The 12,669-nt window shown below is 36.8% G+C and overlaps 1 protein-coding gene across 1 annotated transcript in view; it reads left to right on the plus strand.

The window, feature by feature from the left end:
• LOC150105008 (protein Obscurin-like) overlaps positions 1 to 12,669 on the plus strand; it is a 790,953-nt gene that overhangs the window by 232,233 nt on the left and 546,051 nt on the right. The window contains exons 25-26 of the mRNA XM_090395103.1: positions 2,857 to 2,944; positions 11,978 to 12,159. Of these exons, the coding sequence (XP_090251229.1) occupies positions 2,857 to 2,944; positions 11,978 to 12,159 (270 nt within the window). The remainder of the gene's footprint in view (positions 1 to 2,856; positions 2,945 to 11,977; positions 12,160 to 12,669) is intronic.

The raw sequence follows: 12,669 nt of genomic DNA on the forward strand, positions 1-12,669 counted from the left end.
TTTAAATAGACAAAAGTTTGTGGGTGAACTATAAATATAATCGGCTACTTATATGTGGAGGCAGATGACTTCACATCTGCCTCCACATACAATATGCAGAAGTGATATTTTCCATATACAAGTAACAACATGCTGTATCACCATGTTATTAAATGCACTGGAATAGAGAAAGTGGTGGAAAGCTTTCAATTGATTAGAAAGCAAATTATACCTGACAAAAAATATGCATACATACATACATACATACATACATACATACATCTTCAAGGCCCACATTTCCTAATTGGGTTGTGGGGGAAACGGTTGCAAGAGGAACTTCCAATGGTCACGATCCTCTGCCACCAAGCTCAGGTGTTCTGGTGGGATTTTCAAACGTGTCCACCCAAGGTTTTGGATATAATCTATCCAGCAAATCCTTGGCCTTCCACGTGGCCTCCCACCCTTTGGCTTGGCAAAGAGGGCCTACTGAGGGAGCCTCTCTTGTGGCATTCTGACCAGATGCCCGTACCAACGTAACTGTGATCTCTCAACACGGAGAAGCAGCGATTGAGTATTGAGGGTTTCCTGAATTGCAGAGCTTCTGACTCTGTCGAGTTGGAATCCCACTGTGGGCATGGATGTTTGTGATTGTCTGTGAAAGCACTAGTGGTGGAAGTCAGTGGTAGATGGTGTTGGTGTTAGATGGTGAAGGTTGGTGGAGTAGTGAGACGAGAGTTGTAGAGTTGATGCCCTCCCTCGACGAGTCTTTGGACTCCCTGGAGGTGTGATATAATAATAATAATGGGTTGGTTGGGCGAGTGGTCAGCATATTCACTCTCCAGTTAAGAGGCTGTGGATTCGAATCTTGCCAGGAACATGGATGTTTGTGATTGTCCTGTTAATGGAAAGGACATCTGTGAACCTACCACTTCTTTTTCTAGCAGAAGACTTCACTCCCAAGGGGGGGGGGGGAAATGCAGTATGGGAGTGACCATATGGTGTCAAAATAACATCACATGTGAATAACTAACTAATCATAATTGTATACACACAAATTGAAGAATTTTGTAGTATTTTAAGCCAACAAATTTTTAATGGGCATGGAAGAAATGACTCAAACCTCATAGTTCATGGTATTTTTATTTATTTATTTTTACATAAATAAATTATGTAAAAAAATATAAATTGCTGGCCTGGTTGGCTGAGTGGTTAGCATATCCACTCTCCAACCAAAAGGCTGCGGGTTCAAATCCTGCTGTGGGCATGGATGTTTGTGATTGTCTGTGGTGGACAGTAGATGGCGTTGGTGTAGATGATGCGATTGGTGGAGATGGAGAGTTGTAGAGTAGGTGTCCTCCCTTGATGAGTCTTAGACTCACTGGAGGTGTCAAATAATAATAATAATAATCTCTTTTTCCCAATGTGTATCACTTTACAGTTGGCTATATTAAATTGACAGCCATTTACTTTTGTCTATACTGCCAATTCATTTAAGTCATCCTGCAGGATTTCTACATCATCTTCAGTTACTATTGTGCTTTTTAGTTTTGCATCATCAGCAAACAACTGAATATTTTCCATCAACTCATTTTCTATATGGTTGACATACAAACTAAACAACAGAGAATGAAGTACTGATCCCTGCAGTATGCTATCAGTCACCTGCTTTCTTGTGGACTCATTTCCTCCATAAATATCACTCTTTGATGTCTGTCATCAGCCATCCTCTAATCCCAATGATCAGATTCATATCCATGCCCATTTACTCCAACTTATGCAAGCAAGTTCTATGTGGAACCCTGTCAAATGCCTTATAAGGTATCATATTCCTCTCTGCCCAGCCCTAAATTCCATCTTTTAGCATTTTCTCAATACCTTACCTACCACTCCTAAGATATAATTTACTACCTCTGTCTTGGAGCCTCTTTCATGCAGTAGAACTATTTTGCCTCTTTCCACTGAACTGGCATCTTTCCGGTACTGGTACTGAGGCTTAAATTAATCAGCTTGGTCAGAGAAGCTGACAATTCCCTTGCACATTTAGCATACAGGTTGATTATGCCTTATAATCCAATGGCTATGTTTGCATTGAGGTTCTGCAGTATTCTAAGCACCTCCAGTTCTTCAACCCCTATTCTCCCATCCAGCATTGCAATATCACCACTTAGATAGTATATCCTTGCAAAATGATCACTCGATAACTCAACTATTTGATTTGTTTCTGTTACCTCCCCAACTTCAGCACTTATTAAAGCCATCCTTCCATACTTGTTCCTCCTTTTGCTTGCAAAAGAACTTTAGAATTTCTTTTGGCATCAACTAGCTTTCAGTCATAATTAGCTTTGGCCTTTCTTACTAGACAAGAAGCCCTGGCATTTTAATATGCCTGGGCTTTTTGTCTGCTCATGGATGTGTTGACTTTTTTCTTTTTACTCCCTCCACAACTTTTTCTTTATCTGCAACTCTTGCTTAATGATGCTATTTATCCATCTCACTCCTAGCTGATTTATTTTTCTGACTCTACGTATTCAGTCTGATACTGCTTTCTTCAAACCTTCACCACCTCTCATGCACTAGAAAAGTATATTTTTACATCTTGAAAAAAGTTAAAATTCTATTTAATGAACATTGGCAGATTATGTATTATAGTCTGTTGTGTTTCATAATGAAAAAAAATTAATTATTTTCATTAGTTTAAATCTTGAAATATTGGTAATCATGTTCATGATTCCAAAAACTTAAATAATAATATCATACATATTTGCATTTTTAGTGCAAATTTAATAGTCATCATTTGTTTATAATATATGATAATAATAGTAATCTTGTGTTTTTAGTAATATATAATTTTCCTTTTTCTTTAATCTCTCTGGAAAGAGCACAAAATTTTATTCCAAGGTTTGGAGGATGAAATAGAAGAAGAACGTGTTCCTACACCACGAGCTAAAAAGCCTGTCTTCAAATGGTAAAGAAATAGTAAATTTTGTTTTGTATTTTATAATCTTACAATGTAAGCCCCTCCTGCCAAGAGCTGAGCATCTCAAGTGAAGGCTTGGGATGCTCAGCTCTTGGCAGGAGGAGGATTAAATGAAAAGTCGGTACACATGAAAATGCTTGTTGCAGGAGGGATTGAGAACATAAATTGTAGTTATGCCACTGCTGTTTTTATCATATATTTTTGTTTCTATAAAATATATTTTATATCTGATCTTTCAATCTATTATGAATAGTTCAGCAGCCAGTCTTGTGTTAAGAATGAATTATTTAAGAATTCTGAGACAACACTTTGGATTTTTATAGAATTAGGAAGATAGGAGAGAACAGGAGGCCATCCCTGGAAGTGCAGCAGGGTGCGAGCTGTGTGGAAGAGGGGATGAGGGATAGGTATTTTTCATGGAGAGTGGTAGGTGATTAGAATGCATTACCTCAGAGTGTGGTGAGTGCAGAGATAGTGAATGAATTCATGGTGTAATGAGCTGTTGGTGTAACAGTGGGATTTCCCATGATGAGCCTTTTGATTCTATGGAGGTCTAATGATGATGATAATATTAAATAATCTCAGCATTCACAACACACTATGGCAATGCATTCCACTCATTTACCACTCACATCTAAAAAATCTATTCTTCACTTTTTAATCATACTTATGCAACTTCCAGAAATGGCCTCTTGTGAAATCCTCTGACCATCTTAAACATCTCTGTCATATCTCTTTTCCACCTATTCACTAGACTGCATGTTCTCAACCACCCCACTTAGCCAGCATTCCAGAATCCTGATATTGTTTTAGTTATCTAAAGTTATCGAGTTGTGTGTATGACAAAAGACCTCCTAGATGAGTCTTTGACTCCATGGAGTCTTGGGATGATAATAATAATAATCTGTGGACCCTTCCCAGAGTTTTCTCATTATAATGCAAATCAAGAATTTCAACCATATATGTTCATCATGTACTTCTTTTTACATTAAATTAAAACCACTCTATCATAACATGCTCTGATAACACATTCCATCCATTCACCACTCTGACACCTGTTTTCAGCTTTCAGAGATAACCTTTTGCTATTCCTCCTCTGCCATACTATGAAAAGTTCCCTCTGTATGTATATCCAATTCAATAAAATTAAACTTCATCAGCTTAATGCCTCCATTATATCCCCCCCCCCATACCAGACTTTCTCCTCCTATTTAATTTACGCAACTGGAAATTCTCCAACTTGGATAATATCATGAATATTCACCTATGAAGTTTCACTCCTTTTTAATTCTATGAAAACTAGGTAACCAAGTCTTTATACAATTATCAGGTTGTACTCTGAACAGTACCCTCCTTGTTCCTAGCTATTAGTGTCCTTCTCATTATTGTAATAATCTTATTTTGCATACTTCTAATCAATGCATTTTGCAAATTTCAAAATGTGAGAATGGCCTATATACTTGATGTGTATACTACATATGTTTATTAACAATACAATATTTTGGTAAATGATTGAAGTCATCTATAAGAGAATAAAAAGAATTGTATATATGTGCAAAAGGTTCCCCCTACCCTTTTGTATTTTAATTTGGTTTTTTTTCCTTGGAATTTCTTTTACAGGGTCATCCTTCTTAAGTTATACAAACATCAAAGAAATAAAAAAGCAAACAATTGATTGTGCAAAGTTAATCAAAATTTATTTAAGACACAACAATCAGTTATTTGCAACATACAAACCATGAATTCCAAACTACTATTCTCCACACACACACACACAAAAAAATTACTTCTTACTTACTCCTTTCTTTCGTAACTTCAAGATAGGAATGGCCTCTGCAAAATGTATTCTGCACCATACAGAATGTAATGTGCTCATTCTCACCTTTCACTCCTTCCTCTCACCTCACAAGTCCTCTTACTGCTTTTCTCTTTGTGCCCCAACCATTCTTTCACTTGTCTCATTTGTCTTGCTTGCCTTCTCTTTCATATCTCTTCCTACTTTACTTTCATCTTCAATTCTCATTACAATCTCTCCTAATAACAGTCTCTCAAAATATCTTGCACCAAACTCATTCAAGAGCAAGCATCCTTTTATACATCTCCATCCATCTTTCAAATTTGTCCTACACATTCACAAACTTCATTTTCCTCTTCTGCCATGGCTCTGTCAGAATACTATTTTTTTACTTACCATCTTAACTCATCACTATCATATCTGAGAAGCACAGTGATCACCTTTTCCCTACTACACTGTTCTTATTATTATCCAGACCTCCATGGAGTCAAAAGACTCATCGCGGGAGGTCGTTTTTAGGAAACACAAAGTTTATCATACCACTCTGTTCCTGCTCTAACCACTCTCTCAGGCAATGCATTCCATGGTTCAATCACCCTCCATGCAAAGAAACCACTCCTCACCCTCTTGCTCACAGCCTCCTTTCGTAACTTCCAGGGGTTCCTGTTATCTTTCACTCTCTTTTCTTATAAGCTGCTGCTGCTGCTGTCTTATAAAGTCATAATATTAAATTATTATTATTATGACATTTTAATTAATACCATAAGTGTAATCATTAATTGCAACATAGGGACAAGCTGTCTCTCAATATATAAATACTAGTCATGTTAAAAAATGAAGAGGTGCAAGAGAGAGATTTTTTAAAATATAAAAACAAATGAAAAACAGTCGTGTACAAATAGTCATGTGTATTATGTCCCTATTTAAGGATCTGTTTGTGGAAAGGTAATTAATTTCCCCAGCTAAAAATTATTTGGAAAGCACAAAATATTTCTGTTTTTGCAGTCACTAATGTGATGCAAAAGAAATTAATAGGCTTAGCTTCAATATTATTATTATTATTACTTGACACTAAGGAGTCCAGTATTACAGGACTCCTTAGTGTCAAGAAATGCATTACAGGAGGGTACTCTACTCTAATCTGCTACACACATCTCATCTACTACTTAATTCTCAAAATACACCCAAAAACACTACCACCATCAATGTCATCTACTGCCTATCACCAATTTTTTTTTTTTTTTTGTCTGTAAATTGTGTGTGTTTTCATTAATGATTTGCCTGTATGCTGGATGAAAAACCTGAGTTTCCAGGAGAAAAAGCCCTGCTACTCCTGTATTAGATTGGCTAACTCGCCTTCATTTGAAAAAGGCAATATATAGATTCCTCTCATCATGACAAGAATGAAATTCATGTTCTTATATAATCTAATCAAAGGGTACAGTGTTTTGTTTTGCAATTGCAAAATTTCAATTGCACTATAGAGACACTTTTAATTTTTTTTTTTATATATATAATTTTTTATGTGATTTTAGCATTATACAAATAGCAGTTTTTAACATTTTTAAGAATATTTTACTTACATATATCTCCCTCCCACAAATATTAAACCTTTATTGTGTTTAATTAGGAGTGAGCAAGAGGGGAGTTGGCAAACTTGATGGTAATAAGGCTGTGGAACTTGATAATATATCACCACATATTCTGAAGAGATGTGCAGGGAGTTGACATATGCCTTGCCATATCTCTTTAATATGAGTCTTGCATGGAATTAGGTTGCAAAGGAGTGGAAGGAGGGCAAGATTGTGCCGCTTCATAAGGATAAAACCCGAGCATCCAATTATACGCCTCTCTGTGTGTCAGGTGTTGTGGTTCAGTTGTTGGAGAAGCTTGTGAGAACTAGGATCCAGAATTGGGTTGACAACAATGGTATTGTCTTTGATGGACAACATATATTTGCTAAAGGAAGGTCATGTTTTATTATTCTAATTACTTATTACAATAAGGTTACAGCTTCCTTGGAGAGAGGAGAGGGATACACAGTAATATACTTAGATTTCACAAAAGCTTTTGATAGATTACCGCATGATAAGTTGATAGTCAAACTAGAGTGGATGGGGTTTGATATTAGATTAGTGCATTGGATCAGAGACTGACTATCTGATAGGTATCAGCAAGTTGCGTATGGAGGAGCAATATCCTGGAAGAGGAAAGTCACCAGTAGTGTACCTCAGGGATCTGTTTTAGGACCATTACTGTTTAACTTGTATGTTAAGGATATTGGCAAAGATTTGGATGGAGAAATTCAGTTGTTTGCAAATGATGCAAAGTTAGGACAAACTATAAAGAGTAGAGAAGATGTTGTGGCATTACAAGAAGACTTGAATAAATTGAGTGAATCGGCACAGTAATGGGGATAAGAGTTCAATGTTACAAAATATAAGGTTTTAAAATTTGGGAAACAAAGATGGGATGCTTGTTGGGGATATATTGTTGGAGGCAGAGGAAATAAGAGATCTTGGGAGTGACAGTGGATAAGGATCTGAAATTTAGGGGACACATTGCCAAAATTGTGAGGACAACACGTAGACTTCTGGAAATAATGTGGAGGACACTGACTTGTAGAAGTAGAGAGATTCTTGTTCCATTGTATAAGGCTTTGATTAGACCACACATGGACCACTGTGCACAGATTTGGTTACCTGGTTTTCAAAAGGAAGAAGGGATGTTGGAAACGGTCCAGAGGAAACTGACTAAGGTAGTTTCTGACCTCTAGAATGTTGAATATGAGGAAAGGTTGAGAAGATGCAACCTTTGAGAGGAGCGAGAAGCAGGTTTTTTGCATGCAGAGTTGCGAATTATTGGAATGCCTTGCCTGAGAGTGTGGTATCTGCAGAGAATTTGAGTGTGTTTAAGGTGCGGTATGATGAACTGTGTGTATGATAAAAGGACCTCCAAGGGGTCTTGGGGTAATAATAATAAAAATAATATTATAAAAATTGGAAACATTCTGGAATGAGTATAATTAATTTAGTTTAATCCTTTATCCAAGTGTGAGCAAACAAAGTTTGCACCTGAAAGTATCTTCAGGACTGGGGGTAAGGTGGTACAACACCAGGTCACTCCTTGCAAAGGTGGAGCAAACCACCAACACTCCTATTTCAGTATCTCCCATAATGCAAAACACATCTCCTTGCGGATATGTCTAATGTTATGCATTAAGGGAAGGGCCACAACCCAACTAGTTTTGACCTTTATTGAGGTCTCTTCAGTGGGAGCCAGGCCCAAGTGGAGATACCAGGCAGAAGCATTAGCAGGTGATCTCTACCTATAGGAGTTGCCAAATTCTGCCTGGTATCTCCACTTGGGCCTGGCTCCCACTGAAGAGACCTCAATAAAGGTCGAAACTAGTCTGGGTTGTGGCCCTTCCCTTAATGCATAACATTAGACATATCCGCAAGGAGATGTGTTTTGCATTATGGGAGATACTGAGATAGGAGTGTTGGTGGCTTGCTCCACCTTTGCAAGGAGTGACCTGGTGTTGTACCACCTTACCCCAGTCCTGAAGATACTTTCAGGGGCAAACTTTGTTTGCTTACACTTGGATAAAGGATTAAACTAAATTTATTATACTCTAACCAAGTGAAAAATAAACCTTCAACATTCTGGAATGAGCTGTGACTGAAGCATTCTGAATTTATATATTATACATGTACTATATTCATTCTGTATATAATATATGGGGTGCTTAAGGGTCAAAGCTGTATAACTGAGAGGAGACCTCCACATAGCCTTTAAAGGAATGCGGAGAACCGACCAGGGCTTCTGACCTAATGTCCAATCCTCACCTTCTCGTGGTGCACCCTGTTGGGTATCTACTTTGATACTGAACGAACGAGGATGGGCTGGCAATTTGGGATTTAGCCGACCAAATTGTATTCTTATTGGTTAAACCAAAATAAAAAATGATGGTACAACATGACAAAATTTCATGCCGGCTGGGGCGTCGCCCGGTTAAACAAGGCCCCCGTTGTTTTCGCCAGGGAACCAGGGCGAACAGCGAAAAGTCAGCTACTGGAACAAATCTGAAAACAAACCCCAACTCAACATCACCAGAGTTAAAGATCGGTACTATCAACGTAAGAAGCCCGAATGGCAAAGAAATGGAGCTAGCTGAGGAATTAGATAAGTACCAGATCGTCATAATAGGGGTGACTGAAACAAAAAAGACCAAAACTGGTGAGATCTTTCTGAGCAATAAATACAAAATGTTATATTCAGGCAATGACAATCAAGGAAAAGAAGGAGTAGCCATAGTATTCAACACAAAATACGAGGCTAATCTTCTTGAATGGCAGTCAGTCTCAAGTAGAGTAATGTGGGCAAATATGAGAATGGGGAACTGGACAATGAGACTTATTTGTGCCTATGGTCCCACAGAAGGTTCTACTAAGGTAGAAGTGGAGGAATTTTTTGAGGCTTTAGAAAAAGCAACTGACACAATGAAAAAGGAAAAGTTGATCCTTGTTGGGGATCTAAATAGTAGAGTAGGAAATGATTGTGAGACATACAAAAATATTTTGGGAAAATTTGGAGAAAAGAGCAAAGCTAATAATAATGGCAAATATCTGTTGGATTTCTGCTCAGGACATGGACTGGTTATTACTAACACCATGTTCCAACATAAAAATGTGCACAAATTCACATGGAGAGAAGAGGCTAGGAATAAGAAAAGTCTCATTGACTATGTTATTGTTGATAGTGATGTTTTCTCCCTGGTGCAGGACACCAGAGTGTACAGAGGATTTGAAATTGGAAGTGATCACTATTTAGTCTTGAGCAGGATAAAATTAAATATCATATTGAAAAGAATAACATGTAAGAAAGTTTTAAAGCGAATAAAAGTTGAGCAGCTCTCAGATATGAACTGTAGACTAAAATACAGAAATATTATTGAAAAGAAAATGAAAGAGTTTGAGAACAGGAATCAAACCTTGGAGATTCAGTGGCAAACTCTGAAGGAAACATTGATTGATTCTGCCAGAGAGGCATGTGGTGAGGTTGTGTGCAAGGATAAAAAAATCAGAACTCCCTGGTGGACACAGGAAGTTAAAGAGGCAGTGAAGGAAAAGAAGAAAGCATATCAAAAGTTCCTGGCAAATAAGTCAGCTTTTACTCTTACAGAATACAGAGACAAATGTAAGAAAGCTAAACAGTGTGTAAAACTAGCTAAACAAAAGTCATGGGAGGACTTTGGCAAGAATATAGAAAATAAATATCAAGAAGGTGGCAAAATATTCTGGAGGTTGTTGAAGAAGCTTAGGAATGGAGGAAAGAGTGCTGTAAAAGGAATTAGAGATGATAAAGGTGAAATGAAAACAGGAGAAAAAGATATCCTTGAAGTATGGAGTAATTACTTTGAAAAACTGCTAAATGAAACAAGCAGTGATGACAGCACAGTGATAAAAAACACTGACCAGGCATGCAGTCAGGAATACATATCCATACTTGAAGTAGAAAAAGCCATCAAAGGCTTGAAATGTGGAAAGGCAGCAGGAGTAGATGATATTCGACCAGAAATGCTGAAGTATGGTGGTATAAGAGTCTTACAGTGGCTGCACTGCATAGTTCAGAAAGCCTGGACAGAGGGACGAATTCCCGATGATTGGAGTAAAGCTCTCATAGTACCCATATATAAAAAGGGAAATAAAACTGAATGTGAGAATTACAGAGGTATTTCCCTACTGAGTGTTCCTGGCAAGATCTATGCAAGTATACTTGAGAAACGGTTGAGAAGAATTGTGGAAGAAAAGCTTGGTGAAGAACAAGCTGGATTCAGGCCAAATAGAGGCTGTCAGGATCAGATCTTCACTTTACGACAAATAGTCGAGAAAGCATGGGAATATAACAAAGATCTGTATTTAAGTTTTGTCGATTTGGAAAAGGCATATGACAAGGTGCCAAGAGAGAAGCTATTCAATACGCTGCAGTTATATGGTGTCAATGGAGCACTATATCAAGCAATACTTAGTCTTTATTTGAGTTGTGAGTCAGCAGTTAGAATTGAAGGAAGTACAGGAAGATGGTTTAATGTTAAATCTGGTGTGAGACAAGGATGTACATTATCCCCTCTGTTATTCATTATCTATATGGATCACATTATGAAGGAATGTGGTATTAAACCTGATATCAAAATTGGAGATGTTAATGTCAGCTCTTTGCTTTATGCGGATGATGTTATACTTCTAAATAAATCCGCTACAAGTCTGCAAGATTCTCTGACTAAATTGAATAACTGTTGTAATAGATATGGTATGAAGGTCAGCAATAAAAAGACAAAGACAATGAAAATAGGCAGAATCATTGAAAATGTCAATTGTGTTGTGAATGGAGAACCTGTGGAACAAGTAAAACATTTCAGCTACTTAGGCACAATTTTTACTGAAGATGGTAAACTAAATATAGAAATAGACAACAGAATCAGCAAAGCTGGTATCGTGGGAAGTCAATTGAATAAATTCATATGGAATAAGAAAGAAATTAGTCGGAACACTAAATTAGCTGTATACAAGACTGTGTTCAAACCAATTTTAACTTATGGATCTGAGAGCTGGGTCAGAAGTAAAACACTTGACCAAAGACTAGAGACCGCAGATATGAGAGTCCTGAGAAAGATTAGAGGCGTGAACAGATGGCATCAATGGCAATATCATATTAAAAATGAGGATATTAGGAAAGAACTTGACATTGTCAGCATCCAGGAATGTGTTAGCAGAGCTAATCTCAGATGGTATGGTCACTTAAATAGAATGGGAGAGGAAAGATTAGCAAAACAAGTGTTCTCTGCCAGGTTGGCAGGAAAACGACCCAGAGGAAGACCAAGATATAGGTGGATTGATACAGTACAAAGTGCCTTAGACGATAGAAATATAAGATCTGATAATGTTGGAGTCTTGACAAGTAACAGACTGATTTGGAGGAAAATTGTAGATAGGAAGTTAGTAATGATGTAATTTTTTCATGTAGTACTGTCATATCCTGTACACCCCTTGAGGGTACATGGCAGGAATTTGATGATGATGATGATGATGATATAATATATGTCTTTATACAGTAATAGTAATAATAATAATAATAATAATATTAACTTCATTATATCATATTAATAAGAAAGATAAACTGTCTTAATATTTAAAATCTTTTTTTTTTTTTTAATTTATTTTTAGGTTCAAGGATGGAAAAGACTTTGAAGCAAGTGAACGATTTAAGGTAGCTTTCAATGAAGAAGAAGATACACTTGGTTTGCTATTCCAGCGCGTTACTCCTGATGATGCAGGACTTTATACATGTGTTGCCAGTACTGGTGCTGGTGGTAAAATTTCGTGTAGTGCTGAACTCACAGTGCAGGGTACTGGTATTATTTTTTCTTCTATTTTTAGCGGAATATAAATCATATGTATGGTTATCACCAACTTTTCCCATGGGAAATTAAAAGAAATAATTGCATCTGACTTTATTTTAATACCATGTACAGCTGCTTACAGGTAATGCAAAACTGATGATATCATATTAGATGACACTGATATAGAAATCTCCAAGATTTGAGGTCCAAGATTTGCAGTCCTGAGAAAAGCACTGTCTGAGATAAAAACAAACAAACAAAAAAAACCTTCTTTTTTTCTTTTTAATTGTTGATTCTATTAGTTTGCTTTGTCTAGAAAATAGAACAGTACTTGATTTATATAACATTAACGATGTAACAATACTCAAAATATTCTAAAAGAATATAGCTCTATACTCATGTGGCTATGATTGTAAGAATAATGCTAGTTACATGAATAATATATATGCTAGATGTTTTTATTTCATTTCATGACTATCAGATAGAAGAATCACTACTTGGGTATTTTTTCATTCT

This window comes from Typopeltis vanoorti, chromosome 7 (assembly GCF_054136105.1).
Source record: "Typopeltis vanoorti isolate ZY-2024b chromosome 7, IOZ_Tvanoo_1.0, whole genome shotgun sequence".
NCBI classification, from domain to species: domain Eukaryota; kingdom Metazoa; phylum Arthropoda; class Arachnida; order Uropygi; family Thelyphonidae; genus Typopeltis; species Typopeltis vanoorti.